This window comes from Pelecanus crispus, chromosome 3 (assembly GCF_030463565.1).
Source record: "Pelecanus crispus isolate bPelCri1 chromosome 3, bPelCri1.pri, whole genome shotgun sequence".
NCBI classification, from domain to species: Eukaryota; Metazoa; Chordata; class Aves; order Pelecaniformes; family Pelecanidae; genus Pelecanus; species Pelecanus crispus.
Window position 1 is genome coordinate 81,237,780 of NC_134645.1, and position 26,192 is coordinate 81,263,971.

The 26,192-nt window shown below is 44.7% G+C and overlaps 1 protein-coding gene across 2 annotated transcripts in view; it reads left to right on the plus strand.

The window, feature by feature from the left end:
* The window catches only part of SCML4 (Scm polycomb group protein like 4), a 49,477-nt gene extending 28,754 nt beyond the window's left edge, over window positions 1-20,723 (plus strand). For both annotated transcript variants that reach the window (XM_075708391.1, XM_075708392.1), the window contains 3 exons: window positions 7,086-7,352; window positions 16,010-16,155; window positions 20,598-20,723. In XM_075708391.1, the coding sequence (XP_075564506.1) occupies window positions 7,086-7,352; window positions 16,010-16,155; window positions 20,598-20,723 (539 nt within the window). The remainder of the gene's footprint in view (window positions 1-7,085; window positions 7,353-16,009; window positions 16,156-20,597) is intronic.
* The last annotated feature ends 5,469 nt before the right edge of the window (window positions 20,724-26,192 follow it).

Genomic DNA, 26,192 nt, shown 5'->3' on the forward strand with positions numbered 1-26,192 from the left:
GTCTGGATGGGTGATGGAGCTAAAAGGAATGGGCTGGTGCTGTAATGCCAGAGTAAATCACAGCAGGCAGAGCTGGAAAGTCTTAATCCATCATAGGAAGCTCTTATCTTTAGATAGATGCATGCAGGCTCACGCTAAAAGGAAGATAAGGTGCATGGTCTGTTTCTGACTGGACAGAAATGTGTGAGACTGTTTGGCAGACACAGAAAAAGTTCTTTTTTAATCTTTTAAGAGCTGATGTTAGAACAGAAGATAGCAGTTCAGAATCAAGGCATATCTTTCACACTCTTAAATACTGTTTAGATCTCTCTGCTCTCTCCCTCTACGTCTTACACTAGATTGAACTGATGGTTAAACTCACCTGAAGTATTTCCTTCTACATTTCTGCATGTGATTTTTGTGTTTCCCCACTTTCATTTTTCCTTCCATGAAGGCTGATATGCAGGGTTTCTAACCTCCACACCTGCTTAAAACTGTCCCCTCCTGCTCCCCGCCACCCACCCCGCCACTGCCTCCCAAATAGGGCAAATGCCATCCTTGGGTGGGGAGCTGGAGCCAAGCTCAGAGACTATAAAATACAGGCAAAGATAAAACCATACAAGGAGTCTCTCAATGGGATTTTGACACTGTGGCTGGCTCCTTCTCAGAATGACTGGGAGATGAGAAAAGGCTGGCCCTGGCTGTGGGAGAGGAGAGGTCTGAGGAAGCTATGATATCATGCCGCTTAAAATATGGAGTTCACAGCTGGTCAACCCATTATAGAAAATATATGGTAGCACTTAAAAAGGTACAGGGAAGGGTGAGAGGGCAAAGCCCATCACTAAATGATATGATGAATAGAAGACAAGGCACAAAAAAGGAAAGGTGGGGTTGGAGAAAAGAAAGAAAGAAAGAAATCTATATTGACTGCAAGGAAAAGAAGTTAATGGGGAATTTAATTAGAGCAAATAGAAATGATCGAGCATTGCAGGTGGTAGAGTAAAAGGTAATGAAATGACATGAAAGTATTAGCCTAGAAGGAAGGGCAGTTGTCCTGGGAAGCTACCGGTGTGTAAAAGAGGACCTCCCTGGTTTGGGGTTCAGTGTCTGGCGTGCTTAGAGGTGGGGGTGCAGGTTTCCCTTGGTGCCCCGTGCAACCTTCACCCGGATGCAGCCGCTCTGTGGCTGTGCAGGACGTGGCCTGTTAACTTGCTCTGCCATCCAAGCAGCAATCTGGGGACAAACCCAGAGAAAGGCATGGGGGTATCAGGAAAGGGAAAGCTGGATGAATGAAAGCGTGAGATGGGTGGAAGGGGAACAGCCTGGGGAAGAAATGGCTATGCAGGTCAGTGGTACGGGAGGAGGGGAAACAGAAAAGGGAGATAGGAAAATAGCTGGCGAAATGGGAAAAGGGTGATGCTGCTGGTGTGGGAAAGCAGCGTTAGAGCTGGTGCAAGGTCGAGACGGTGGGAATGTGATGGAAGAAGCAGTAGGAATAGATGATGGGGAAGAACGGAGGGAGGAGGAGGTGGGGGGTGTGAGGGAAGGGAGCCTGAGACAGCTAAAGAGAGAGCGGGCTGCAACGTGAGGGACCAGCAGCAGGTGAGGAAAGTGGCACAAGACATGTTTGGCCTGGGAGGAGCAGAGAGAAGGCAGACTGGAGAGGACAGGAGTGTCTCTGGAGTGTAGAAAGAGCTTTTACCTATAAGAGAGATTTTAGCAGAATAAGGTTTGGGGTTTTTTTTTAAGATAAAGAAGAAAAGTGAGAGATTAGATCTGCCCAGGAAAACATCAGCTAAGGATCATCTTCATGGATATATGCTCTTCTTCATTTCCTGCTTGACTCGAAATTGAGTTTCATTTGCTGTCCTAATGCACAATGGGAGGTATAATTTCTTTGTCTTTCTGGAGTGTCTCTATTCCCAGATGCTACCAAAAGTCCACTGTATATGCTCTTGCATTCACACATGCAGTATACATCCATGTGGCATGCTGTAGTGGCATACAGATACCACTGAGGCAAAAGACTTAACATGTTGCAGAGGTGAGAAGACAAAGCAAGTATTTTTCTTCATCCTAACAGAGAACTGGGGTCCAGAGATGATGGATAACGTGACCAAGGTCACCCCAGAGGTCTGCTGCAGAGCTGGGATGGGAGCTGCAGGTTCTCATGCTGTTTTAATTCTCAGCTGACCCACCTTCAGGAATTTGGCTGGGAACCATAACAGGCTGCTACTTTAAAGAAACTCAGCTAAAGAAATGTGCATTTTAAAATTGGAAAAGCAGTTGGGTTTTTTCTCTTCTCCTTTGCTGTATTTTAAGGTGTGCTGGATGTAACAGACTTGAGCTTTTCAATCCAGTTGCCTGTGGACTGTTCATGGAAAGGAAAACGATACGAAAATGGCTTGAGCATCTCAGAGTGGTGAACAGTTGTAATGGAGACTACTGTGCTCAAAGCAAAGGCTCGAAGCAGCTTTCTCATGAATCCTGCTTTAAAGCATTGTGTAACAATTTCTCAGTAGTGTGTGCCTTTCTGCTGGCTACCTAGAAAATAAAATACAGAAGTGCAATGGAATACAGAAGGGCTAAGCTACAGACTTATGAAACTGTTGCATTTTAAACCTCAGTAGAGAGTTATGTTTTCTTCTATTGTCTTAGAAAACATGTTTTTCCCTAATTGGTCAAAGTGGGATTAGTAGCTGTGAAAGCTGTGCACTTTACAGAGTCTTCTGGGAGCTTACAAAATGCAGATATTTTCATACGCATCATTGGTCGAGCCCCAATTTGTGCAGCTTCTCTGTGATACAAACTAACAGGGAGCTGGAGAAATAACACAAAAAGCTTCCACAGTCTTTTGTATCTTCTGGACAGTGGAGCCCATCCCTCCTGCTGCCTCCCATGCCACTATAAGGGGCCCTGGAGCCCTTACAGGAGCCCTCACCATGGTCCTCCCCTACCCTCTGCAGCTGCTTCTGAGTGGAGAAGATGTCAATCATAGGATCAGAGGACAATTCAGGTGGGAAGGGACCCCAGGAGGGCTCTGGTCCAACGCCTTGTCCAAAGCAGGGTCAGCTATGGGGTCAGACCAGGTTCTGAGGGCTTTTTCCAGTTGGGTCTGGAAAACTTCCAGTGCCAGAGCCTGCAGAGTCTCTCTGGGCAACATCTGCCACTGCCTCGCTGTGCTCACAGGGAAAAGCTTTTTCCTTGTAGCCGGTCTGAAGCTTTCATTTCAATTTTTGCCTGCTATCTTTTGTTCTCCTGCCATGCACCACTGTGAATAGACTGGTTCCTTCTTCTTGGTGACCTCCCCATGGGTCCTGTGGGGCTGCTGTTAGGTTCCTACCCCCAGGCTGCCTCTCCCGCAGGCTGAACAAGCCCCATTCCCCCAGCCTCTCCTCTTAGGGCAAGTGCTCCATGCCCCAGGCATCTTGATGGCCCTCCGCTGAACTCACCCATTTGTCCATGTCTGTCTGGTATTGCAGAGACCAAACCTGGATGCCAGGTTAGACCCCTGCAGTACCCCACTTTTTACTGGCCTCCATACAACCCATTAACTGCCACCCACTAAGCCTGATCATCCAACCCGTTTCTCACTCATCCCAACCGTAATGCTGTAAATTGGATGCAAGAAGATTGTGGGAGATGGTGTTGAAAGCCTTGCTAAAGTCAAGGCAAGTTACATCACTGCTCTCCCTTTGCCCACACATCCAGTCACTTTATGATAGAAGGCCATCAGGTTGCTCAGGTGTGACTGATCCTTGGTGAACCCATACAGACTGTCCCTGGTCACCTTCATCTCCTTCTCTGCTGCTGGGAGGGGGGTCATGCAGCTGTCTTCTCCTGCCCCAAAGTGTCACTGGGGACTGTGTCACCCCTCAGGGACATAATGTATCTCTCTATGCCCTGAAAGTTCCATGGGCCTGCCTGTGTCTTCCCTCCCATGTGTGGGCCTCTCCTGGGGTGGGCAGACAATCGCAGGGCATGGGCTCACAGAGACATGGTTGCTCAAGGTGCACCAGCTCGTGCAGCTTTACAAAGCAGCCCACACTCAGCAGGGAGCACAGAAACTGACCAGCACCTTTTAAAACTGTATGAGTTAAAACCTGTAACCACACATACTTGAATGCACAGTCTCTTTTTTCCTAATCTAACTGTGACCTGCATTTCCTCATGAGCTTCTTTTGGTCAGGAGGAGGTGACTCTGATGAGTTGCTCTAGTAATCTACTGACTGCTCATGTCAACTTGAAGATCAGGAGCTCTGAAAAGGCTTGCTTACAAATGTGGCTGCTTGAGATGATCCCTGCTCCCCCCTGTCCAGTGAAGACATGAATATCACTTTTCAAATTCCCAGAGCACCTTCTGCTGGGGCATGTTTCAAACGGTAATGAATGGAGCCTCCTGCTTGGTCCATGGCAGTAGGCATCATTACTCCCATTTTGGGCCCCAAAGCAGAGACATGTGGAATAAATTGATCTAGATCAAGAAAAGAGTCTTAGGCAGAGTCAGGAACAGAACTGACGGCATCTGGCTCCTCATCATAGTCATAGCCTTGTACACGACTCATGGGTGTCCTTCCACAGGGAGATTTCACCCACGCATGTCTTATTTCACACAGACTACTGAGAGAGTATGACATCAGTCAAAAAATCCCTGGTGTCCGCTCACAAATTTTGGAGTCGTTTATATCCGTAGTAATAAAAGCTGCATGCTGTTTATTTAGCAGGGCTCTTTTAATGTGCTGTTTGTTGTTTTGATATTCTGTGTCTTCTTCATATTGTAATCATATTAAAAGAGCATTCTTTTCCTGGAATAAAGAGGTAATGATTCACAAGAGGCATAATTATTCCATGTGGTGCAGGCAGGATGCTGCAGAAAGAGCTGTCTTCTTTATGCGTAAGAGGCTTTTATTGCAAGTGTTCTACACAGTAATTAAATTCCTTTGAATGAGAAGGCTTGATTGGATTTTCTTTGGTTTATTGGGAGGAGTCTGAAAAGCAAGGTATTTAGCTCGATTGCTCTACAATTTTGGCATCTGTTGGAGGTTAGGGAGAAAGGTTCAGAGTGTCTGATTCCCATTTCTATTATGCTAGTGTTATGTTAGCTGAACTCCGTTGAATTCAGTTGAATTACACCCTGTGTGTATTTGTGTGAGAATCAAGCTCAGAAATCCCTGGCAGAAAGCAGCAGGATACCTGAATACATGCTGTAAGAATCAGAATTATCTAAAGGAAAAAAGCCTTGCTAAAGGAAAGTTGCTTGCAGTTGCAAAGGCAAGTCCCCAAAAGTGAGGAAACTTCACATTTACAGCGGTCCTTCAGATCTGATGTTTGCCTTATGGCGAGTCCAGCCTTGGCCCAGAATAGGACAAAGTTTTAAAAGACAGCAGCAAGAAAATGAAAAGTCAGGCAATAACGTACCAAAAATCTGTGCTGTGGCTTGACACACAAGCCAGGATGCTGGCATGGCACACCTCTTGAGTATTTGAGTTGTCAAACTAAATCGTGTTTCTTGGACATCAACTACTGTTGGCAGCTGCCAAGGTTTTTCTTTCAAAAGAAAAAAGTAAAAATGTAAATTAAAAGGAAAATTCCATTATATACAGCTTCAACAGCTTCAATACAGAACACGTATTAGCGATGGGGTTTGGGTCTTGTAGCATAAATTACGGCATAAGTTCCTGTTACTCAATAAGGCTACACAATATGTTGGGAGGAGGGTGTTGCTCAGGCAGGGAAGGAGATGTGCAACACCACATGGGTAATTTCACCCTGCTCAGATGTGTCTGGAGGGAGAGTACACAGGATAAGGAAAGTGGCATTTTCAACAGCTCAGAGAAATGTCATGGGGCAATGGGAGGCAATTTCCTAATCTGGGGGTTCCCTGCCTGCCAGATATTAATGCCTTGTTTCACCCAGTGAAAGTGGGAATCTCTGAAGTGTAGGTTGTCAGTATTTGTAGGGTGTTATGTGAAGGTTTGGATCTCAGAGAGGTTTCCGGGGGCTCTGCTTGTATGCCAGTGGTGGTGGCGATGTGGTGGACATTTTTTGTGTTCAAAAAACAGGTAGATGTGGCACTTCGGGACATGGTTTAGTCTAGTCTACCCTTGATTGGCTTAGAGTAGACTTGGTAGTGTAGGTTAATGGTTGGACTGGATGATCTTAAAGGTCTTTTCCATTCTATGAGAGGGTCCTGGGGCTGGGTGAGGGGAGGGCTGGTTTTGCAGGGAAAACAGCAGTGGGAATGAGGAGGAGGAAGAGTTTGACTATGTTTTGTGAAGACAAAAAAGACAATAGGCAGGAGCTTGGACATTGAGGACTGTTGGGAGGAGACTGGGACTGGCCAGAGGAGGACAGTGACATAGACATGGAGGTCTCAGTCCAGACAGCGAAGCAAGAAGGACATGGACCTAGGTCCGTGATGCTGGCACGTGTGTCTGAACCCATGCTAGGTCTGAGTGACTCACTCACGCATCTCTGCCTGTGATAAACCTTGGGTGTGCTTGTCAGCCATCAAGCCTCTTCTCCTTGCAGGATACCAGGCCTGATGGATGTCTGCAGCTGAGGATATTTTCTGACTAATTTTGGTAATTGCAGCCAGAACGCTTTGGTTTATTACCTTCACTCCCTCTTACTGGCTGCCAGGTGTTATGAACCCAACAAACTGTCTGTCCTGTTGTCCTCCTCTGCCTTCTTCCTTTCAACTTTCATGTTTTTAAATGAAAGACAGAGCAAACAATAGCTGCACAATCATCCATTCTCGGTGGTATTCGGGGAGCACCATGAAGCAAATGGGACCCGCCAGTCAGTGGCCCAGGACTTTACAGAGAATATTGCCATAAGCTGTCACGGATGAGTCACACCAAGCCATAGTTCCCCTGTTGTGACTCTACTGACTTCTGAGTGGTTGTGCTTCCCTTCATTATTTATTAATTCTCAGCAAGGATCTCTCCTGGAGCCAGCTGTCTGTACAGAAAGTTGGAAATGGAGTTAAACTTTTTGCCAAAAAAGGGAATTTTGGCAAAAACATATATTGTTTTTTTCAAGGGCTGAATTAAAATTGGTTCTGTTTTACTGATGTTTCTTTTGTGTCTTGGCTTCCTGGGCAGAAACAGTCACACCTGAGGACTACCTGGTTGATCCTGCGAACATGAAGCGGTACAATGTGGATCCTGCCGATTCTGCCTTTGGTTGCATGGGCTCCATGTACCCCATGCGGCAGAGTCCTGCAGATGGATGTCCTGCTGGAGGCTCCTCTTCCTCCTGTAGCCATCGTCCTGCCCAGATGTCTTCAGGGGGGTCCTCGTCTACTGGCCTGCGACAACAGACCTCCAGCCCAACAAGGAATGGGACCTATCTTGAAGGAAACAGAAGTGGTAATATAACATCTTCCATTTAGCAATGTGTGTTGCTATGCTGGTGCCATGATGGAGTGTTAACTCACTCCCAAATTCCCAGGAAAATTAGTGAGGTGGGTCTGGGTTAACATCCATCCAGACCACACATGCTTCCAGAAGAAGGAGAAATAATAACTTATGTAAACACAAAATCAATCTGTTCATCATTAAGTAAAAAGGTGAATGTTTTCTAATGCTGTTATTAATTACGTAAACATATGTATTATGTATAATCGTGTGGCAATCACAAGTGCCATTATCAACTTACAGATATAAATATTAATATGTAAGGCATTCCTCCAAAAGATTGACACTGTCTACAGGCAGGTACCTGTTATTTGTGTGACACCAGGTGTGTACAAGATATGATGCAAAGCAAAACTAAATATTAGTGCCTACCTGAAACCATTTTAGCAAAAGGTTTTGCTTCCTAGTTGCATGGCCCATCCTGCCCCTTTAATCATGAACGAGGTCAGATTTTGCTTGAAAAAGACTGCCCAGCAAAACATACATTTTTAGAAATCATCCAGCTCACTGCTCAAGGCTTTTTTATCCTTCAGGAAGCAAAGTCACAAGAAGTTTATCTGCAAATTCAAGGGATGCCATGGGAACCACTTCATTGAATAACCCTTCTTCTTCCCTCTCTTTATATTTTTGTCCAGTAACCCTGCTAGGATTTAGGTTTGCTGGGTCGGTTGCTCTGCCCATTACCTATTTTCCCTATTAGCCATGACTTTTTTCCTCTAGAAATGACCTGGGTTCATCAAATGGGCTAGCTAATTCCCTGAACTTCTGTTAACTTTGTCTTTGTTTTTATCTTCCAAGTTCTCCATTAACAGGTCTTTCTCTGTAGTGATTCAAACAGTGTCTTCACCCCTTACTAATTATTCAAAATACATTTATGCATTTTTCATCTTGAAGATAGATCTAACAAAGGAGTTGAGTCTCAGCCATTCTTAAGTCATTAATTTCTTTCCCTTCCTCATTTATTAATGGAATCTACTGTCACTCTAGTATTTTTTTTTTTTTTTTTAGTCTTGATATATTTGCAGAAGCCTTGCTGGTTCCCCTAGCCCCTTTGTCTACCATTATCTCATTACACTGTCTTTCTGCCCTTGCATTTCCCCTGGAAATTGCAAGTGATTCTGCACATTCTTGCTTGGTGGCCACTCGAGAGCCTCCTTCCAGTAGCCGCAGATCTTTGCATAAGTCTTTCATGTCCCTCACCTCTTCAACACCTGTATTATTTCTTGATCCTGAACTTCCACTATTTAATATTTTAGAACATTATTATTCCAAAATATGTATTACCAGTATTTACCCTTGTATTTCTTTGTTTATCTATGTTTGCCTTCCTAAATATTCAATACCTATGCAAAACCATCGCTCACTTTGTTATTATTCTTGCATACTTGTTTCCTTGGTTTACCCCTGTGTTACTCTATTATACAGAGCACAGCGAACCATTTGGTTCTCATTATTATTTTTTCCTTACTTATAGAGTCAACTTTACTCAAAGCAAAGTGGCTAGTATAGGAATGCACTACTGCAAACAACTTTTAAAGGGTTGCCACTAAGAACTGGGGGCCTCAGTTACAATGAAAAGGAAATGAAAACCCACTTTCTTTCAGATCTTGTTCAGTGCCTCTTGGGCAGGCATAATCAAGTGCTGGGAGGACAAGAGGCTCTTGTCCTGTGCGCAGGATTCATTTTCCCCTCTCCCACTGCTTCCCTAGAGCCTCCTAGCAGAACTGGGACCCTTTGGTCAAGCTTTTTAGTTGGCAGCTGTGAGGAGCCAAGATTTAACAATGTTGTTACTTGCTTGCTTTGAAAATCTTTATCATCCTGCTTGGGATCAGTCGTTATCTCTTTGTAGTACATAGGAAGGGTCAGAGCAGTTCAGAGCAAAGGTCTGTCTAGCCGTGCACCCTGTCTCCAGCATGAGACAGCAGCACACCCCCAGGAAAGGGATAAGTGCAGAAATGGTGGTGCTTCCCCACTACCCTCTCTGCCTTCAGAAATCTGTGGCTCAAGGGTTTCCTGAACCAGAAGCGGTGGATTCATATTTAGTTACCCTTCATAGATTTTTCTTCCCTGAATCACCCAATGGCTTATTGAATACTTTGTGCATTTTCAGCATCCACAAAGTACTGTGGTAGAGTTCCTGTGCTAAAAATGCGTTGTGTGGAGAAAAGCCTTGGTATCAGGGGTTTTAATCTATGTTCAAGGGATTGAAGTGTAAAATCAGAGCTCCTTAAACTTGCTCATCTGAATTACTTTCCCTTCTTGTTTCTCACTGTGAATGCCACTGTTTCCCTGTCTCAGAAGAGTCATGTAGTAGCCATGCAATAGGCTTTGCAGGTTCCTATACTCCTCTAGCTTGAAACATATTAAAGCACTTTGAGGAACAAAGAGGAAGAGATCGCTTTTGGACCAGGCACCCATGATATTTGGTTGTCTTTGAAGCAGTTACAGGTGACTTTAAGCTGCTATATATGATACTTTAGGGTAACAGGTCTCATCCCCAAACTGCTTAGTATGTTTTATGTGACATGCATTTGCAAAGGCTAGCTCATCTGGGACCTCTGGGATGTTTGGCCAGCTCAACAGTAAAGGCTCCCTAAAACTGACAGTTATGCAGTGAACATCATGAAAACAGTTATTAATCTGTTGATATTGATCATTTACAATTATTAACAATTTATTAGTCCCAGTATCATCCATTGTAGATTAGCATCTGCCATAACGGTACACGTAAACCCACGGAGATGGGTTTGCTGTCAAGGTCTCCAACAAGAGGAACAGCAATCACCTGTGCGCTACCCATAGGCACCGCTGTACGTCAGCACAAATGGCTAGTGCACATTTGTGCCACCTCCATCCAGCGCATTTCCTCTGATCCACTCAGCTGCTTTCTGGAGCCTCCAGCGGAGAGTTTCCCACAGTCCACAGCAGGACCTGGGTCCTCTGAGGCAGAGGAGAGCTGTTTGCTCTCAGACACAGTCAGGCAGTTTTCAGTGGCTGTGATGTGCAACACAGTGAAGTCAAGGTGCCCACAGATCCATTACGATATCACTTCTAGCATAAACGAAACTGTCCTGTTTCCAGTCACAGCCTGGTTTCATCTCCTACTCCATTCGTGATAGTGTCAGCTCTGTAACATTGTAATTCCCACTGTAGAGTCCTACAAAGCATTGCCTGTTCCTCCTTAAAATTAGAGACTCTATTTCTTCAGTGCTATCACACTTTCACCCACCGTGCTGCTTCCACTTCTACTGGCAATCCCAGACTTCTAAAATACACATCTTTCTGCCACAGCCTTAGTGTAGCCACACTAAAGTTTGATTACTCTCTTCGCAAAATGTCTCTTGCAAAGGTCTTTGGAATCTGCGGTCTCACTACGATGCTTCTGCATGAGTTTTTCCTCTTTATGGGGATACTTTATATGCTGCTGAATCATAAGTGAGCAAAGATGAGTAAGTGGTGCATGCCAGCCTCTGTTCTTATCCTCCTCAGTTTGCATACTTACAAGGCAGGGATGGGCAGGACTCATTAAAAGGAGGAAGAATTTCTCTCTGAAACCTCAAACCAATCCTCTTTATTTATGGATATTTTTGAAAAATAGCTTGCCTTATTTATCATGGTGGGCAAATATCATGGAAAAAACCATAACCATAAAACATATCTCAGTGCATAGCAGAACATGTCTTTCAAGCGGAATGGATGAGATTAAACCTCAAAGCTCTCATTAATGCGATTGGAAGCATGATGCCTAATTCTCCATGATTATGCTAAAAAATTCCAAACAAAAAAAAAATCTCATTTCAGAAAGCCAGTTGGGACTGCTAACAGATAAACATGCACTTTCCTGTCATCATTTGCCAAATTGAAGCTCTTAAATCAGGGAAGGAATAGTCAAGGACATCATAAACCTTTCCAAGCCTGCTTACATAACAAACAAGCCTTTATTCCAAGTATGAAGAATTGCATGTTCAACCACAACATAATAACCTTAACCTTGCCCTGTAGCTTGTTATTTTTATGTAGATTTTATTATCCAATATTAGCAGTTAATTATAATCACCTGAGGGCCTTTGTTAAAGAGGCAATCCTGCTTGCTAATACATTTATTTCCTGAAAACATTTGGGGGCGCAAGGTCTGAAGTTTCTCTTTTTCCAGAATAATACTGCAAGCAGCCTGTGGGGGCCAGATCCAGCACCTCCCCAAGGCAGTGCCGAAGGAGCTGCTGACGGCATTGCGGGGCTCAGCACTGGGTATCGCTTCTTCAGCAAACACAGCCTGCCTGTTAATTTTTGAAAAACGTTTACAGCCTGAAAGGTTCAATGCTTTCAGCGAGCTGCCTATTTTCCCCCTGCCCCTGCAAAAGAGAGGCAAACCAAGAAAAGCCCAAATAAATATTTGATGCCAGCCCATGGCATGTGGCTGGATGCATGGATGCTGGGCTGCTCTTGCAGTGGGCAGCGGAGCACCTGCGACGTTGCATCCCCACGCGGTGCGTGCCGTGCCAGGAGTGGGAGCAGCCGCCGCGCTGGTGAGACGAGGGCTCTGCCCTGCCACACCACAGGGCTGAGGCCACCAGCCAGGTGGTGCACGGCATCTCCTGAAAGCACCTGCCAGTGCAAACTGATGTGCTAAGCCCAATCTTCTTTCCAGAGCTCTCTGCTGACTGTGGCTCATCAAACCCCATCGCACCCATAAATATCCTGTAATTGTGTTCTCCCACACACCTGCTTTTCTGATGCCTCTCCTCTTCTCCTCCTTGATGTGCCCTAGACTTTTAGAAAAGTGTCTTCTACAAAGACTTCCTCCTGTCCTTGCTTATAGTGGGAGGTGGTTTGTTTTTTAAAATAATTCCCATTTCTCTGCGCCTTTGAGGGTCTGCTACTTCTGCTTAGTTTCAGTAGATCTGCTGCTCCTTATTATCTGCTCCAGTGCAATCAGAGAGAACCTTTTGAAATTTCATTCCCACCCCCTTCCCCTGAGGCAAAGAAATCATTTAGGCCTGCAGCAATATTAAAGTTCATCTGTCACTCCCTTTCCACTCTTATCTATCAATGACCGTACTCCCTCTGGGCTCTGTTTGTTTGCCAAGAACATATTTAGGGAGTCTGTTATTTATATTTCCTTCTTTCACAGGCTTAACTCCATTTTAGCATCGGATTTCCTTGTCATGCCTCTGCAGCCATTCGGCCGTTGGCTTTCTCTCTCCCCATCCTCCTTCTCAGGAAGGTCCCGAGGACAGAGGTGGGAGGCAGAGAAAAGCCTGCGTGGGGTGAGAGCTCAGACCAAGCCAGGCCACGTCCTTCCATCGGCTTCGCTGGGCTTTGGCCACTGACCTGGTCTCTCCAGCCGCTTCTGTGCAGGCAATGGTCTCGACGGGGATGCCCCGAGACCTGCCCCTGCAGAGGAACCTCTTCACTCTCCTTCCCCGACACCGCTTCAGGCAGGAGGGGGAAGTGCTTCCCTCTGATTACCTAAATTTCCATATCCCATTCCATTAATTTGACAAATTTTTGCCACCTGTCAAAAACAGGAAATTGGATTTGACCTAGATTACGATCTCTAAAAATAATTATTGGTCGCGAGCACTCCCATCTCTTTGTAATCTGAGTATTCATTATCATCTTGATTAATTCTGATGACAGGATGGCATAGGATACCCGGGAGACATGAGACTTCCTCATTTATCTAATTCTTAGGTTAAGTGTGAATACCTTCAGATAAGAAAAAATGTATAGTACTTGCCCTGCTGCCATCAAACACTTTTGTGTTTAATATAATCTTTCAGCAAAGCGATGCTATTGAAACTAACCCCATGGCTTTGTGTAGACATGAAATGATTTATTTTCTTTTGTAAATAGAGAGATTACACTTAAATGTGTAAACTACGATGTTAAAAGGCCAGAGTAAATCAAACAACAAAATATATTTTGAAAGATATGGAAAACCAGATTGTTTCCAGACTCACCAGCTACAAACCATGTTCAAGATATTTGTCTGCAAGCTGGTAGTATCCCAGTTTTACTAACATTTAAAGGTAGCCCCTTACACCCAAGTAAAATAACACATCTTAATTCATGAAAAAGCAGCAGAGAATCCAGGACTTGACTCTAGGTAGGTAAATAAAGACGAAACAATCTTTGAAGAGTTAGTATCTACATATAATTCTTGGTTTTGTATTATTGTATTATACCTCAGGTAGGGATTTGAAAGGGTTATCTTCACTGCTAGGGCCTGGAAGAGTTCTAGCTATGTGGTCTCTTTAGAAAGGTCATTTATATTTGTCTTTAAAAAATCGGATTTACGCTATTGATTGCTAGATTGTGAAGAAGTGAATAGAATTCCCCTGTCATTTCAACCTTTTCTTCTCATCCCCCTTCCTTTCATTACAGATATTTCCAGTACCTGTGAAGGCTCCCAAATGCTCTCGGGGCTCTCTGTTCCCCTTTGCCCTTTCCTGGCATTTCTGGAAGCAGCGGGTTGCAGGCAGGAGTCACTGGGCCAGGGGCTGCTTTCTCTGTGCCCAGTGTGAATCCCAGGCTAAGCCCCCTGGGCTTTCCTTACATTCATACAACTTTAAGGGAAAAAATGTGATCCTCAGTAGTGGCACAGCATCTCCCCTGACCACATTATGGCAGTAGGATAGAAACTTCTGCAATCCTTTGGGCACAGCCAAACCTTTCTTCCCTGCCATCTATTTTCCAGCTGTTTTGCAAAAGCCTGGTTTTCTCCCTGACCTTTGGTTTGAGGTTCCGAGGTGCCCAATATCTCCACATATCAGCTGGCACCCAGACCATCGGCAGATCAGGCAGGGGAGAAATACTCATCCCTCTGCCTGCGAGACAAGTCTCAGTTCTCCCACTTGTCCCTGACAAAGTTACTCGATGTTACTGATGATCCAGGGGTTGGCCAAGATTACCCTGCTTGTTTTGCACTCTTTGTCTTCATCGTTTCATGCCAAAGGCTCCAGATGGTGTCTGTACCATTGTGTATTGCATTTATTCTGTGAGCGGAGCCCAGGGTCGCCTGAGTCCATATGAACACCAATCCTCGCTGTCTAATTAAGAGGACCTGCGGCTATTCCTTGTCCTTTATATCCAGAACAGTGACTTAGCAAATGAGAATGTAATTATCATGATATTTACATCACATGCCATTATGAAGCCCATTGACCAGATTTGCACATTCATAGCACTGCTGCTTACTGGAGTTCATCCTTCGTAACTGAAAAATATACCTCATTACATTATACTGTAAGATGAGCATGGCAGCAAGAAAAAAAATTACCAATATGCACCTAAAGCAGTTATTGTGCATATAGGGGCAGATCCTCAGCTAATATAAATCAGCATGACTCCATTGAAGTCAATGGAATGACAATCTACATAAGCTGCAAACCCAGCCCACTACATTTGCTCATACGCATTAGGATCATGTTTTGAGTCACGCATAGGGATTCTCATACATTTGATCTGTCTTTATAAGCTCAGTATTTCTCTGGAAAGCTCAGCCCTTCTCTCCTCAGCAGCTCTGATCGCCCTCTTCGCTACTTGGCACTTCTCCAGGCTCCAGTTTAGGTATCTGTGGTCTCCCTCTACTTGCACTCTTCTGTTTCCTTTCTGTCTTCCGTAGTGCCTGCTTGCTTACCATTTGCACCTTTGTCACTAAAAACCGGGCCTTAACGGAAAGAGATGAGCAGGTCTGGGCAAGTAACATTTTATACATCTGTGTGCTGGTACCTGCTAATGCAAAGTTTACTTGGTGTCAATATAAACAAATTTAAACAGCTTTCCTGTAACCTAGCATAATACAGTTCTTTTAATAGTGAAGCAGCATAAGTGGGGTTGCAAATTATATTCATGTGGAGGCTGAGATTTATAATTCTGTGGAGACTAAGAATAAAAACATAAATGCACTTTCATTCCAATGTGCCTTTATTCACTTGATTTAAAGCTACAGCAAGCCGAAGTGACCTTAAATCATCCAGGGCTTATACCATTAAAAAGTCACATGTGCAATGTTCATCTTCATGTGTTTTAGTAGCTTTCCAAATAGGCATTCATTGGGGACCATCAGCTTCGTGAGAGCCTAAGATTAGGAGGATATGGACTAGAAACCTTCCTTTAAGCTCTAAGTTAAGTCTGAATATCTGAATGTGAAGAAAAAACCCCTATTTGCTAAATCCTGATTTTATCCTCTAGCCTTCGCATTTGATGGTAAATTGCTTTGTGTAGTGCTGAAGCGCTTTCTCTCCAGGTGGGAGGGTGGTGTCTTCTTGAGCCAAGATCCCCACTGCTTGCAGATCAGACAGCAGGGGCAACTCAGTTTAAGAGCCTGTCAGCTGGCACATTTTTCCTTCCCCAGCAGGAACCTGAGGGTTTCATGGTTTTTAACGCAATTTGCCAGCTGGGATCGTGTCTCCCGATAAGCACTCATATCAGAAACTGCTCCAAGTCCCTTTCTCTCCCCACCCCACCATCTCAGGCTGATACTTGCACACACAGATCCAACATCCAATGCTGCAGTGAGGCTGCCATACCACTGCACACTCACAAACCAAGGAAACCGCTGCATGCCATTGTAATGCGCTGTTGTGGGTTTTTTGTACCAATAGCCTCAAGTCCTTCACCAGAACGACAAGATGCGGCTCGGCCATCAAGCAAGAATCCTTTGACCTGGACAGTGGATGATGTGGTTTGGTTTGTGAAGGATGCAGACCCTCACGCTTTAGGTCCCCACGTGGAGCTCTTCAGAAAACACGTATGTAGAAGGCTGCCCTTACCATTTCTGGGTGATTTAAGCCAAGTGCATGGGCAGTCCCAAGAGATAGCCAGTACACATCACACATGCCCCCTCAGCTGCCTTTGGCTGCTATAGGCAGTGTTTGTGCTCTGCCAGGTTGAACATAGGGCCCCGCAAGGTGTTCAGCACTGCTGGGGGGTTTGGGTTGAAGCAGTGTTCACTTATCACCCAAGAGGGTGGTCAAACACTGCAACTGGCTTCCTGGAGAGGTTCTTGATGCCCCAAGCCTGTCAGTGTTTAAGAGGCATTTGGACAATGTTCTTAATAACATGCTTTAACTTTTGGTCAGCCCTGAAGCTGTCAGGCAGTTGGAGTGGATGATCGTTGTAGGTCCCTTCCAACTCAACGCAGCTCAACTCTTCTATTCTATTCTATTCTATTCTATTCTATTCTATTCTATTCTATTCTATTCTATTTAGCCTTCAAAGGGGAGACCGTAACAATGTCTTGAGAAAATGCTCACTATTTGTTCCCAACTACATCAGTGTAAGTTGTTTCTATGCCAAGCCTAAGAGAAAGCACAGAGGATCTGGTGCTCATTTTTCATTGGCACAAAAAAAGCCTCGTCTCAATGACAATTTTTTTCCCAGGATACCTGTGATTCTTCTCTGAAGAGCATTTTTTATGCATCTGTAGATATTTAGCAGGAGAAACCCAAACCAGCCAAGCTTTTAATCTTTTTCCCCTCAGTATTATGTAACTACATAACCAAATTTAACAGACCTGCTGACTCACTGGAGAATATGATAGTTGCATTTGCTAGGCAATCGGCAGTGGTGGAAATGTTATCCTTAAGTAGTAAAGGGGAAGACTGTAAACACACATCTGATCTGGAGTTTCTTGTTCTGCTGCTGTATATGGAATTGGCACCAATGTATCCAATACCATCTTCAGCCTCCTCCTCCTCCTCCATCCCTCCTTGATCAATTCAGTCTGGCTATGAAAATGGATTTTACCCTAAAAGTGACTCGCTTGTGTTCAGCTGGAGGTCATAGCTTTGGATGTAAGTGCCTGGACCTAGGTCTAAACGAGAAGAGCTCCCCCGCCCTGACTCCTGAACAGTGCCTCAGGTTGCAAAGCAAGCGAGAGGGTTTGATCACCGGGTCCCACTCCTTGCCCATGTGCCAGCAGGGATGGGTGGGAATGTGGGGCTGCAGACAAGAGCTGAGGAAAACAACTGATAAACTTCCAGCTACACCCTGGATGCAGGGTTTCCAGATACTGAGGAGAGGAAGTGGCTGAGAAGCAGATGAAAATGAAGGTGAACACAAGCCTTGATGTCTGCTCACCCTAGGCAGGTATTGAGTCTATCTGCCATTCTGCAGACAGGCCAGTGGGATCAGAACAACAGAGCAGGCACAGTGGTGCTAGGATGAAATCTCCAATTACAGGTCAGATGCCAAGACTACTTTCCCTGCCTTCTGCAGAGAAGTCAGATCTGCCTTATAAGCTGATAGAACATGGCCTACACTGGCCATGTGGGTAGCCAGGCAGATAAACAAGCCACCTTCAGATTTAAAGGAACTTGCTTTAGCATGAGTTTTGGAGACTATCAGAAGGGTCTGTGCATCAAGAAAAAACTCTTCATGCAAGAAGAGAGAACTGCCATGGCCTGAGGCATACAGGTACATCCCAAAGAAGAAAAACATTTAACATTCATCTTGTAAATATGGATAGTGCAAAAGCACCAGTTTTGTTTAGTTTCCACTTGCAGCAAAGGATGGCACAGAATGCTTTTATCTAGCAACAGGGCAGTGACATGCTCCAGGCAGTCATGGGCCAGCTGCACTGGAGCATGCCACAATACTACAGCTGCTTTGTGACCAAAGAGACCAAGCTAAATCACGACTAAAGACTGTCCCTGTCATCCTTTGTTGAACACCCAGCACCCGTGGGCTCTACTTATCATTGGTTTCCTTGTAAAATATGCCATAGGTGTGAGAACCTGGGTAAGATTGCCACACAATTCAGTTCAATTACGCCTTTGAGTTATATATGTCCCTGCAATTTTTCAGCCTTCAAATCTCATCTGGATTAGCATGGAGACCCTAGGGGCGAGAGACAAGTGATTAGTCCATTAACCTTGGCCATATCTTCCTATGAAGCAGGTGCATAATTTACTTAGAAGCACTTACTGTCATTGACCAGGCCCAGCTATCACCTGAAATCATTACTTCGGCAATCAACTCATCTGAACTATGACACTGGGAGGCAGAGGATGGCGGGACCACCAGGAATAAAAGGCTGGGGGATGTATCCTGTGTGCAGGCAGTGCTCTTTCCTACCTCTGTATTAAGCCATTTGGGTGCTGACCACATTCCCTGGACCTGGTTCTCCCAGGGTCCAGTAAGGAGGTGCAGCCTGCATCCTCCTCAGCTGCCATATGCATTGCAGGATGACCATGGGTCTCCTCTTGCCACCAGGAGCAGAAGCTTTTCTTCTTGCCAAGACACCCAAGGAGCTCTGTCACAGGTGGCTCCTGAGATTGTCTGCCAAAGACCATGAAACTGCCTACTACCTCCCCTCTGCTGTTCCCTGCTCCCTCGTCAGGGACGTGTGCCGAGGAAAGCCTAGCCCATAACTGATAGATCTTTTGGCCTCACGCAAAGGAGCCATTGGCCTGGCAGAGACCTCACAGCGGCACTACGTGAAAGCCCCATGCAGGTGGAAGCTGTATGTTTATACTCAACTGTATCATGACCTCGCAGCTCATATGTTTGCTATGTCCACCCCCTTGCAGGAAGATGGCAATGATCTGCAATATTCTAAGTTGCAGATCTCAACTCATGTGAAACAAGCTAATTGCAATGGTGGCACTTGAATTTTACCAGCTCCAGATCTGTTTCAAGATCTTCTGGTGGGGCTATTGCACATTTGGGGACCATGCTATAGAATCCTTCTTTTTAAAATTATTTTTAAAAGGGCTGACACAGTAATACTGTAGAGAAGTCAAGCCAACAATCTGCACAGGGACATGGCTAATATGGGATATTTAATTGGATATGAATGCTCCCTCTGGCATACTCTTGTCATGGAGTTTAATTTTGACCCCTACATGATAATAATAAAGGAAATAATAAAATGCTGAACTCAACATTTAGAAACAGCTACCTCCACACCAAACCCTTGACAGTGTTTTTACCCTATGGCACCACAGTTCCAGGAGTTTGTTTTTCATTCTTATGCAAATATTAATTACATGTAACACTTATTCTTACTTTCCCTTAGCTTCCTTAAAATAATGGGAAGGAGAGGGGGAAGGTGAAGAGAGTTTCTATTATGGATAGAGTGGGGGCTGCAAAATGAAGAGCATTAATTGATTGAGTTAATCAGAAAGTGACCTTAACTGCTCATCACCTAAATCACCTACTGAATGGAATAATAATGATCGGGGCAAATTAGGATCCATAATATTGCTTAATTAGTAGGTAATGGATCACAGAGGAAAGATCTGACCATCACAAACAGAATACAATATATACAGCATTAGCATGTGTGTATACGTGTGCATCTATGCGCACACACGTAGCACTCATTACATTTTAGCTCCGACGATCCGAGTATGTAAGTGTGATGGAGACTGGGGGGAGAGATAGTATTTTTTAGCAGATCCACTAATATAGTTGGGAAAAAACAAACAAGCTCACGATCCAAGGAAGGACAGTGTAGCTGAAAGCTTCTGTGGTTTACAGTCCATAGTAAAACACAGTCCGATTCTCTGTGCACCCAAGCTACTTTGTGTTCACCTTGTGATTTCAAAAGGCTTTCAACCCAAAAAGTCTGGGATAAAAACCTGAACTTCGTGGTAATCTCCTCCACTTACATGATGGTTCAATGAAGTTTGAACAATTTTTAGTAATAAATGCAATAAAATAAGCAAGTTACTACTATCTGCAATTTAAGAAAAACAGAGAGAGAGATATATCACCAGATATAAGTGCACAGGGGATATGTAAAACATGGAGATAGCCAGGGACAAAGCTGGAACTGAGGTTCACAGATGTGCTATTAGCAGTTCATGAGGCCACATCCCTCTCCCTCTCTCCGTCACTCACTCCTTTCTCTCAAGGTTGACTAGCTTTTCTCAGAATTGGGCTTAGAGCAACTCTGATTTTTTTTTTTAAATCCTCATGTTTTAATTGCAAAATAATTGAAAACCTAGGCAAACCTTACAGTTCCTTGAAGAATAAAAAGTACTATTGATTAACCCCTCCTTTAGAGTTTCATTCTATCACACCTCAGATTTCAATTTTTTTAATGAGATTTCAAAATGCATGACATTTCAGCTAGGTCTACTCTAAAAGACATGCTGTTTCTGAGTCACCTTGTTTAACGTGTCAGGACACAGCACTGGAAGGGGGTTAACACATTTTGATTCTCTTTCTCTCTTTTGAAACCAGGAGATTGATGGCAATGCTTTGCTGCTGCTGAAAAGTGATATGATCATGAAATACCTGGGGCTGAAACTGGGACCTGCGCTGAAACTGTGTTACCACATTGATAAGCTCAAGCAAGCCAAGTTCTAACAACTTCTTGAACAACAACAGAACCTGACGTAAATCTAGATGGAAAACTAAAGGTAACATGTTGCCTTACAGAAATGCATTCATTTGCAGCTTGTTTTTCCCTCTTTTTTAACAAAGACTTTGTCTTTTTTAACATTTATGCATTGTCACATTTTTTTAATCCAATGGGGTCTTTTGGGCTGCTTTGTGTTAATAATTTGCCAAAAAGTATATAATTACAATAATTATTTTATATCATTAATATTATTATGATTATAGTAAGTCCTATTTTTGTAATCAGAAGTGGGAAATCAAAAACAAACACAGCCATGGCATAGGCTGAGGACTACTGGAAGACTAACCAAGAGTCCCTCACTTGCCATGGGTCCACCTCAGAGGAGTAACTGCTGACCTGCATCCGCTGGGCTCCAGCTCCACCACTGATGCTCAAGGGCTGGAAAAGCACAGCGTTTGGTTACCTGTTGTCTGATGGGAACTGCCCCATGTCTTGCACTATCTGGAAAACTTGAATTCTTCGCTTTAAAAAAAAAAAAAAAACAGAAAAAAAAAAAAGAAAAAGAATGTTTAAAAAAAAAAAAAATAGGGGGGAAAAGGGTTTTTTGCAGCTAAAGTACTTTTTCCCACTAGAGGGAGCAGCCCTAATAGACTTGAGGCTGGAGCTCTGATGCCATGGTGCTTTCTGTCTGGTGAGCTTTGACCATCGTGACTCTCCTATCGAGCACATCTATAAATACCGACTAGGAATCGCAGGCTCCCAGCAGGATAAGCCCGTCACCATTTACAGCTAATTAATTCAAGAAAAGCCCAAATGCAGAGAGTGTTTCTGACAGGATGTTTCCCGTTATGCCGAAGAGGGGGTGGATGGCTCCCACGGTGTCTGGCGTGCTCAGCTGTCGGCTCCCTTCCCTGAGCTGTTTCTGTCTGGCGTACAGTTTGTGGCACTCAAAGAAAAAGCAGTATTTCTGGGTTTGTTTCTGTTTGCATTTTTAAAAAGTGAGGGAGCCAGGTAGGAGCATTCCCCACTAGGAGCTGGCAATGCAGGGCACATCTCTGCACTTTGCAGCGACGGTCAGGTCTGGGGCAGACGCTGTAGGGTCAGTTTCTGATTGCGCCACAGCTTTCGGCACATACGCAGATGTGCCGGGCTTTCCGTCTCAAGTGGATTAAAAATAATGTTCTTCTGCTTCTTACACAAATCCAAAAGGTGCTCAATGATAGTCCACGTAGCCAGGCAGGAGAAGGACAGGTCTCAGGCTGAGGAGGAAATTTGTGGCGTGGGCATGCCCTCATTTTCATCCTTCACAAAGGAGGATGACGAAGGGACACATCCATACAGTTTAAACCCTTAGTGCATGACAAGGAGAGGTAGCAAGTGTTTGCAAGTCATGCAGGTTATTTTAGAGCTAGCCTCAACTGAATTGAGAAACAGGGTCCTGATAATACGCAAGACGTCATACTGTCCGACCCTGTTTATGCAGAACAGAATATTACCAAAAATACCTCATGGAATAAAATTCAACTTGATGCATGTTGCTAGACTAGAACTCCTACAAAAAGATACCAGTTCGAGACCTAATCCCAAAAATCCTTAATGATGTGAGAAACCATATCCCACAAGACTTTCACTAAACTCTTGGGGACTACTCCCCCAAATGAAAGAAGTTGTCTGCATATGTTTGCAGGATTGGATCTTTACAGGACCAACCAGCTTTCAGCAAATCCTGTCTGCACACTGAAACACCTTTAATAGGAATAGCTGAACAAGTGTGTTAAATGAAAAGTCGTATACTATCATGATGCAATATACTGAACCCTAAACACGCCGATGCTTGGAAGGTAACACCCACCTGCATCACTTTGTGTCTATGGTGTAGAGAACAGAAATCTGTTCAGCTGGCTGTCTCGTTGAGGCAGAGGTGACTTCACATCAACATCAAACCTGTACAGTTCATTTTTCACTCCTCCATTTTTAAAAAAAATTAATATTTTCCCCACAAAGATCCCCAAAATATGTAAAAATCTTCCTGTACTAGTGATGCCACCTTCAGAGAGTCCTCAAACAATCTTTTTCTGTTTTTTTTCCCCCCATAATTTTGAGCTTCCTTAACCTCTCTTTTTTTTACAAAAGGGGATTTTAATTCCTGCACTTAAAACCCACCTTGCTGTAGTATATCAGTAGTCAGAGGTAGTTAGACTTTATCAGATGGCTTCAATGCTGGAAAATCCCACTCTGTCAAAATCAAAACTCCTCATAAAAGCATGTCACTTTCTAACGTAAAATTCTATTTAACTGAGACTACAGCTTTTGGTAATGTCAAAACATCATTTTGACATTTTGGAAATGGAACATTTTTGTTCCAAGAAGATTTTTGCATTTTATTGTATTTTTCTGGAGAATCTGTAACCTCACATTTTCTTCTGAGAGTGGGAAAAAAACCTCCACAACTACAGACTTTCCTGAGCAAGAATCCTTCCCTTTCAGCTCTCTGTCTCATCCCTTCCCTTCACCTCCCCTACTCCAGCCATTGCAGCTGAGAGGGCTGATAATACCAACGCATTATTTACAGACTCCATGATGGCAATGATGTTCCCACATTTAATATGCTGAAATAGTTTTCATGTATGTATCTGATGTATACAGTCAGTGGTGCTATCTCATTTGATATGACACTTGTAGGTATGACAGGACTGTCCAGCCCATGATATTTAATGTTCTGTCTTTTACAGGGGAGGCAGTTAGTGGATTCATTTTTACATGTAAGTAATGCTTATAATAAAAATCCCTCACTGCGTGGGGTTTTTTTTTTACTGAAAGGCAATTAGGAGGCAAACATTACTGCAGTAATATTGCAATTATAACTAATTTTTGTCTTTCAAGTCTTGTCCGTGAGGGTAGTTAAGCAGCTCTGCTGTGCCGAGGGTGTCAGGCCATTTCCTCGGAACAAGCACTAAAGAGCCAGAACATGCATGTCAGCCACTTCTCCATTAGCTGCTGCTTTAGACATTGCTTGTACAAATTACTTCGCTTGCTATTCCATTCATAGCTCTCGCTTCAGACTGCAGCCAACCCAGTTGTATTTAACTGCTCCAACAGGTGGGTGGATATGCATACCACTAAAAGCAGTACATGTGCCTCTTTTCTACTTCCAAGCCCTGGCAGCTGGAACAAAATGCACTTTGGTTGCTTCAGGCAGTTTCAATACTTTAATAAATAAAAAGCAAGCAGGCAAAGTCTAAGGATTTGGGGAGAGCTCTTCCCTTGCTGGTTGCAGGGTGTTAGGAGCACAGAGCCCGTGGTCCCAAGCACACCATCTTCTTGATATGGGTTAGGGTCTCAGCCCCTGCTGCGACACAGGTCAGCCACGCTGCCTTCCCACCCACCCGCCGTCACGGCCTCTTCTCTCGCACCGACAAACACCTCCTTCCCCAGCCAGACCTAACTGAGTTTCAAGAAATGCCTCTGGGAATGCCGCCACCTCTCTGAGCCCACAGCCTTGCTTGGCAGGCTGAGGAGCGCAGCGGCCTTTGCAGCGTTAGCAGCTTTGCTCAACATGATTAATGCAGGTAGGCACCCTTGGGACTGGCATTTGGGCTGTTATTGCCCTTAAACTGATCGCTGAATTTCTGTACGTTGTCAGCAGTCTCCATGAGTTACACTTCTTTCCTTCTTAAAGAAAGGATGGCTGTGAGAGATTGAGTAGAACATTATTAGCAAAACCAGCAATAATCAGCAAAACAATAAGAAAACGGCTAATGAAGTTTGGACGTGAAAAGATGCCTCTGGTTGGATTAGTGGCAGGAGCACAGACAATCCTCCGGATCAGCCAGTGCCACCCGGGCAAGGCAGGATGAAAGGACAACACAGGAGCAGGTGTACGGCTTTAGAGAGGGAGCCGCTCCGAAGCCTGGCCCCGACTCGGGCCACCCCACGGCCCCTTCCTACCCACAGGGTGCAGTGCCCTCCCCTTCCCGGCTGCCCCATTTGGGGGTTGAGCAAGCTCAGGGAGGAATTGGTCTGCTCTTATCTCTCCAAAACTTACCCCAAAACCTTCAGTTAATTAGTTAGTGCCTTCTATTTTTTCCCTCCTCCTCTCTTTCTCTCTCTCTTTCTCTCTCTTTTCCTTTGAATGGCTTCTACCTGGAAAAAGACATCAGGGAGGGGGTCACCCCAGGCCCCTCCAGGTACCCGCGGGTGACCCCCCCAAGCTTACCCCCCCAAATTGCTCCTCCGGGGCCAGACATCTGCCAGGACACAGCCGGTCCTGCCTTGGCACCAGGGAGGGAGGTGAGAATGAAATGTCCCCTTTTCATTAATGAAAATTAAATGCTTTTTGAGCGCTCCCCCTCTCTGAACCGCAGCCTCCCTCCCCAGGGCTGGTTGCTCAGCTCTTCCCCATGCGGCAAGGAGGGAGGCAGAGGAGGTGCCCGAACGGGCTGGCCCAGCAGGGCGGCAGGGACGGCAGCACCAAAACCAGCTGCTGCCCTGGTTTGAAACTGGTTTGGCTGGAGAGAGGCGTTGTGCCCAGGGTTTTGGTCCCGGGGATTTTCCTGTCAGTTGTTCACAGGTCCTACCGCAGCGTTTCAGTCTGCACGTTCAGTCTGTTGCTGTGTGGATTTTTTCTTCAAATCCACCATCTTGAGCTAGTGTTAGGGGATTGCTCTGCTGGCACCGGCTGCTTCCACATCAACAGGCTTGGGGTTGCTAGGGAAATAATTCAAAATAAGCACTTTTGGGGCAAAAATTCAGGGAAATGGCAGGTCAGCCTCTTTCCCTTTCCAAGCACTTCTGTGTGCAGAACCTTACTGCGGCAGCTCCGGAATGGGGCCCACACACCATCGCTCCCCATCGCTGGCAATTGGGTCATATGGAGCCGTTCAGATTTTCCTTTTCTCACCGAGAAATATGGTCCCAAATTCACACAACTTCGCCAGAGAAAGCAGGCAAGTCGCTGCACACATTGCCTCTGATCCCTTGCAATAGTTGCATGCTGCTCTCTAATCCACGCTCCCTTCATGGACAATTGGAAACCGATTCCCTTGGAAATCTAAAATTTTGCTTGAAAAAGAATCACTTTTATTCACTGCCATGAGTTAAATATTATGGAAACATGTCTGCTAACAATTTGCTTTGTGTAATTTGTACTAATGCTAATAAGCAACAGCTGCAATGCTTCCTGTTGTAAATTCTTTTGTGGTTGCAGTGGTATTATCACATCTGTACTTCACAAATCTGATAGACTCTAGCACAACTCGCTCATTCTGGCCCCAGCTCCAGCAAATCCCCATGCCTCAAAAGTACGGCTATGCAAATGTGAATTTACAGTCTCTGTCCCCCTTTGTTCCCAGAGTCTCCGCTCTCCACCAGGTGCCTGGAGCTGGAGGGGTCCGAGGGGATGTGGCACCCCGGAGGTCAGCCGGTGCATGCATGGTGTGGTTGGAGGGAATTGCTTTCAGCAGAGACATCACTGA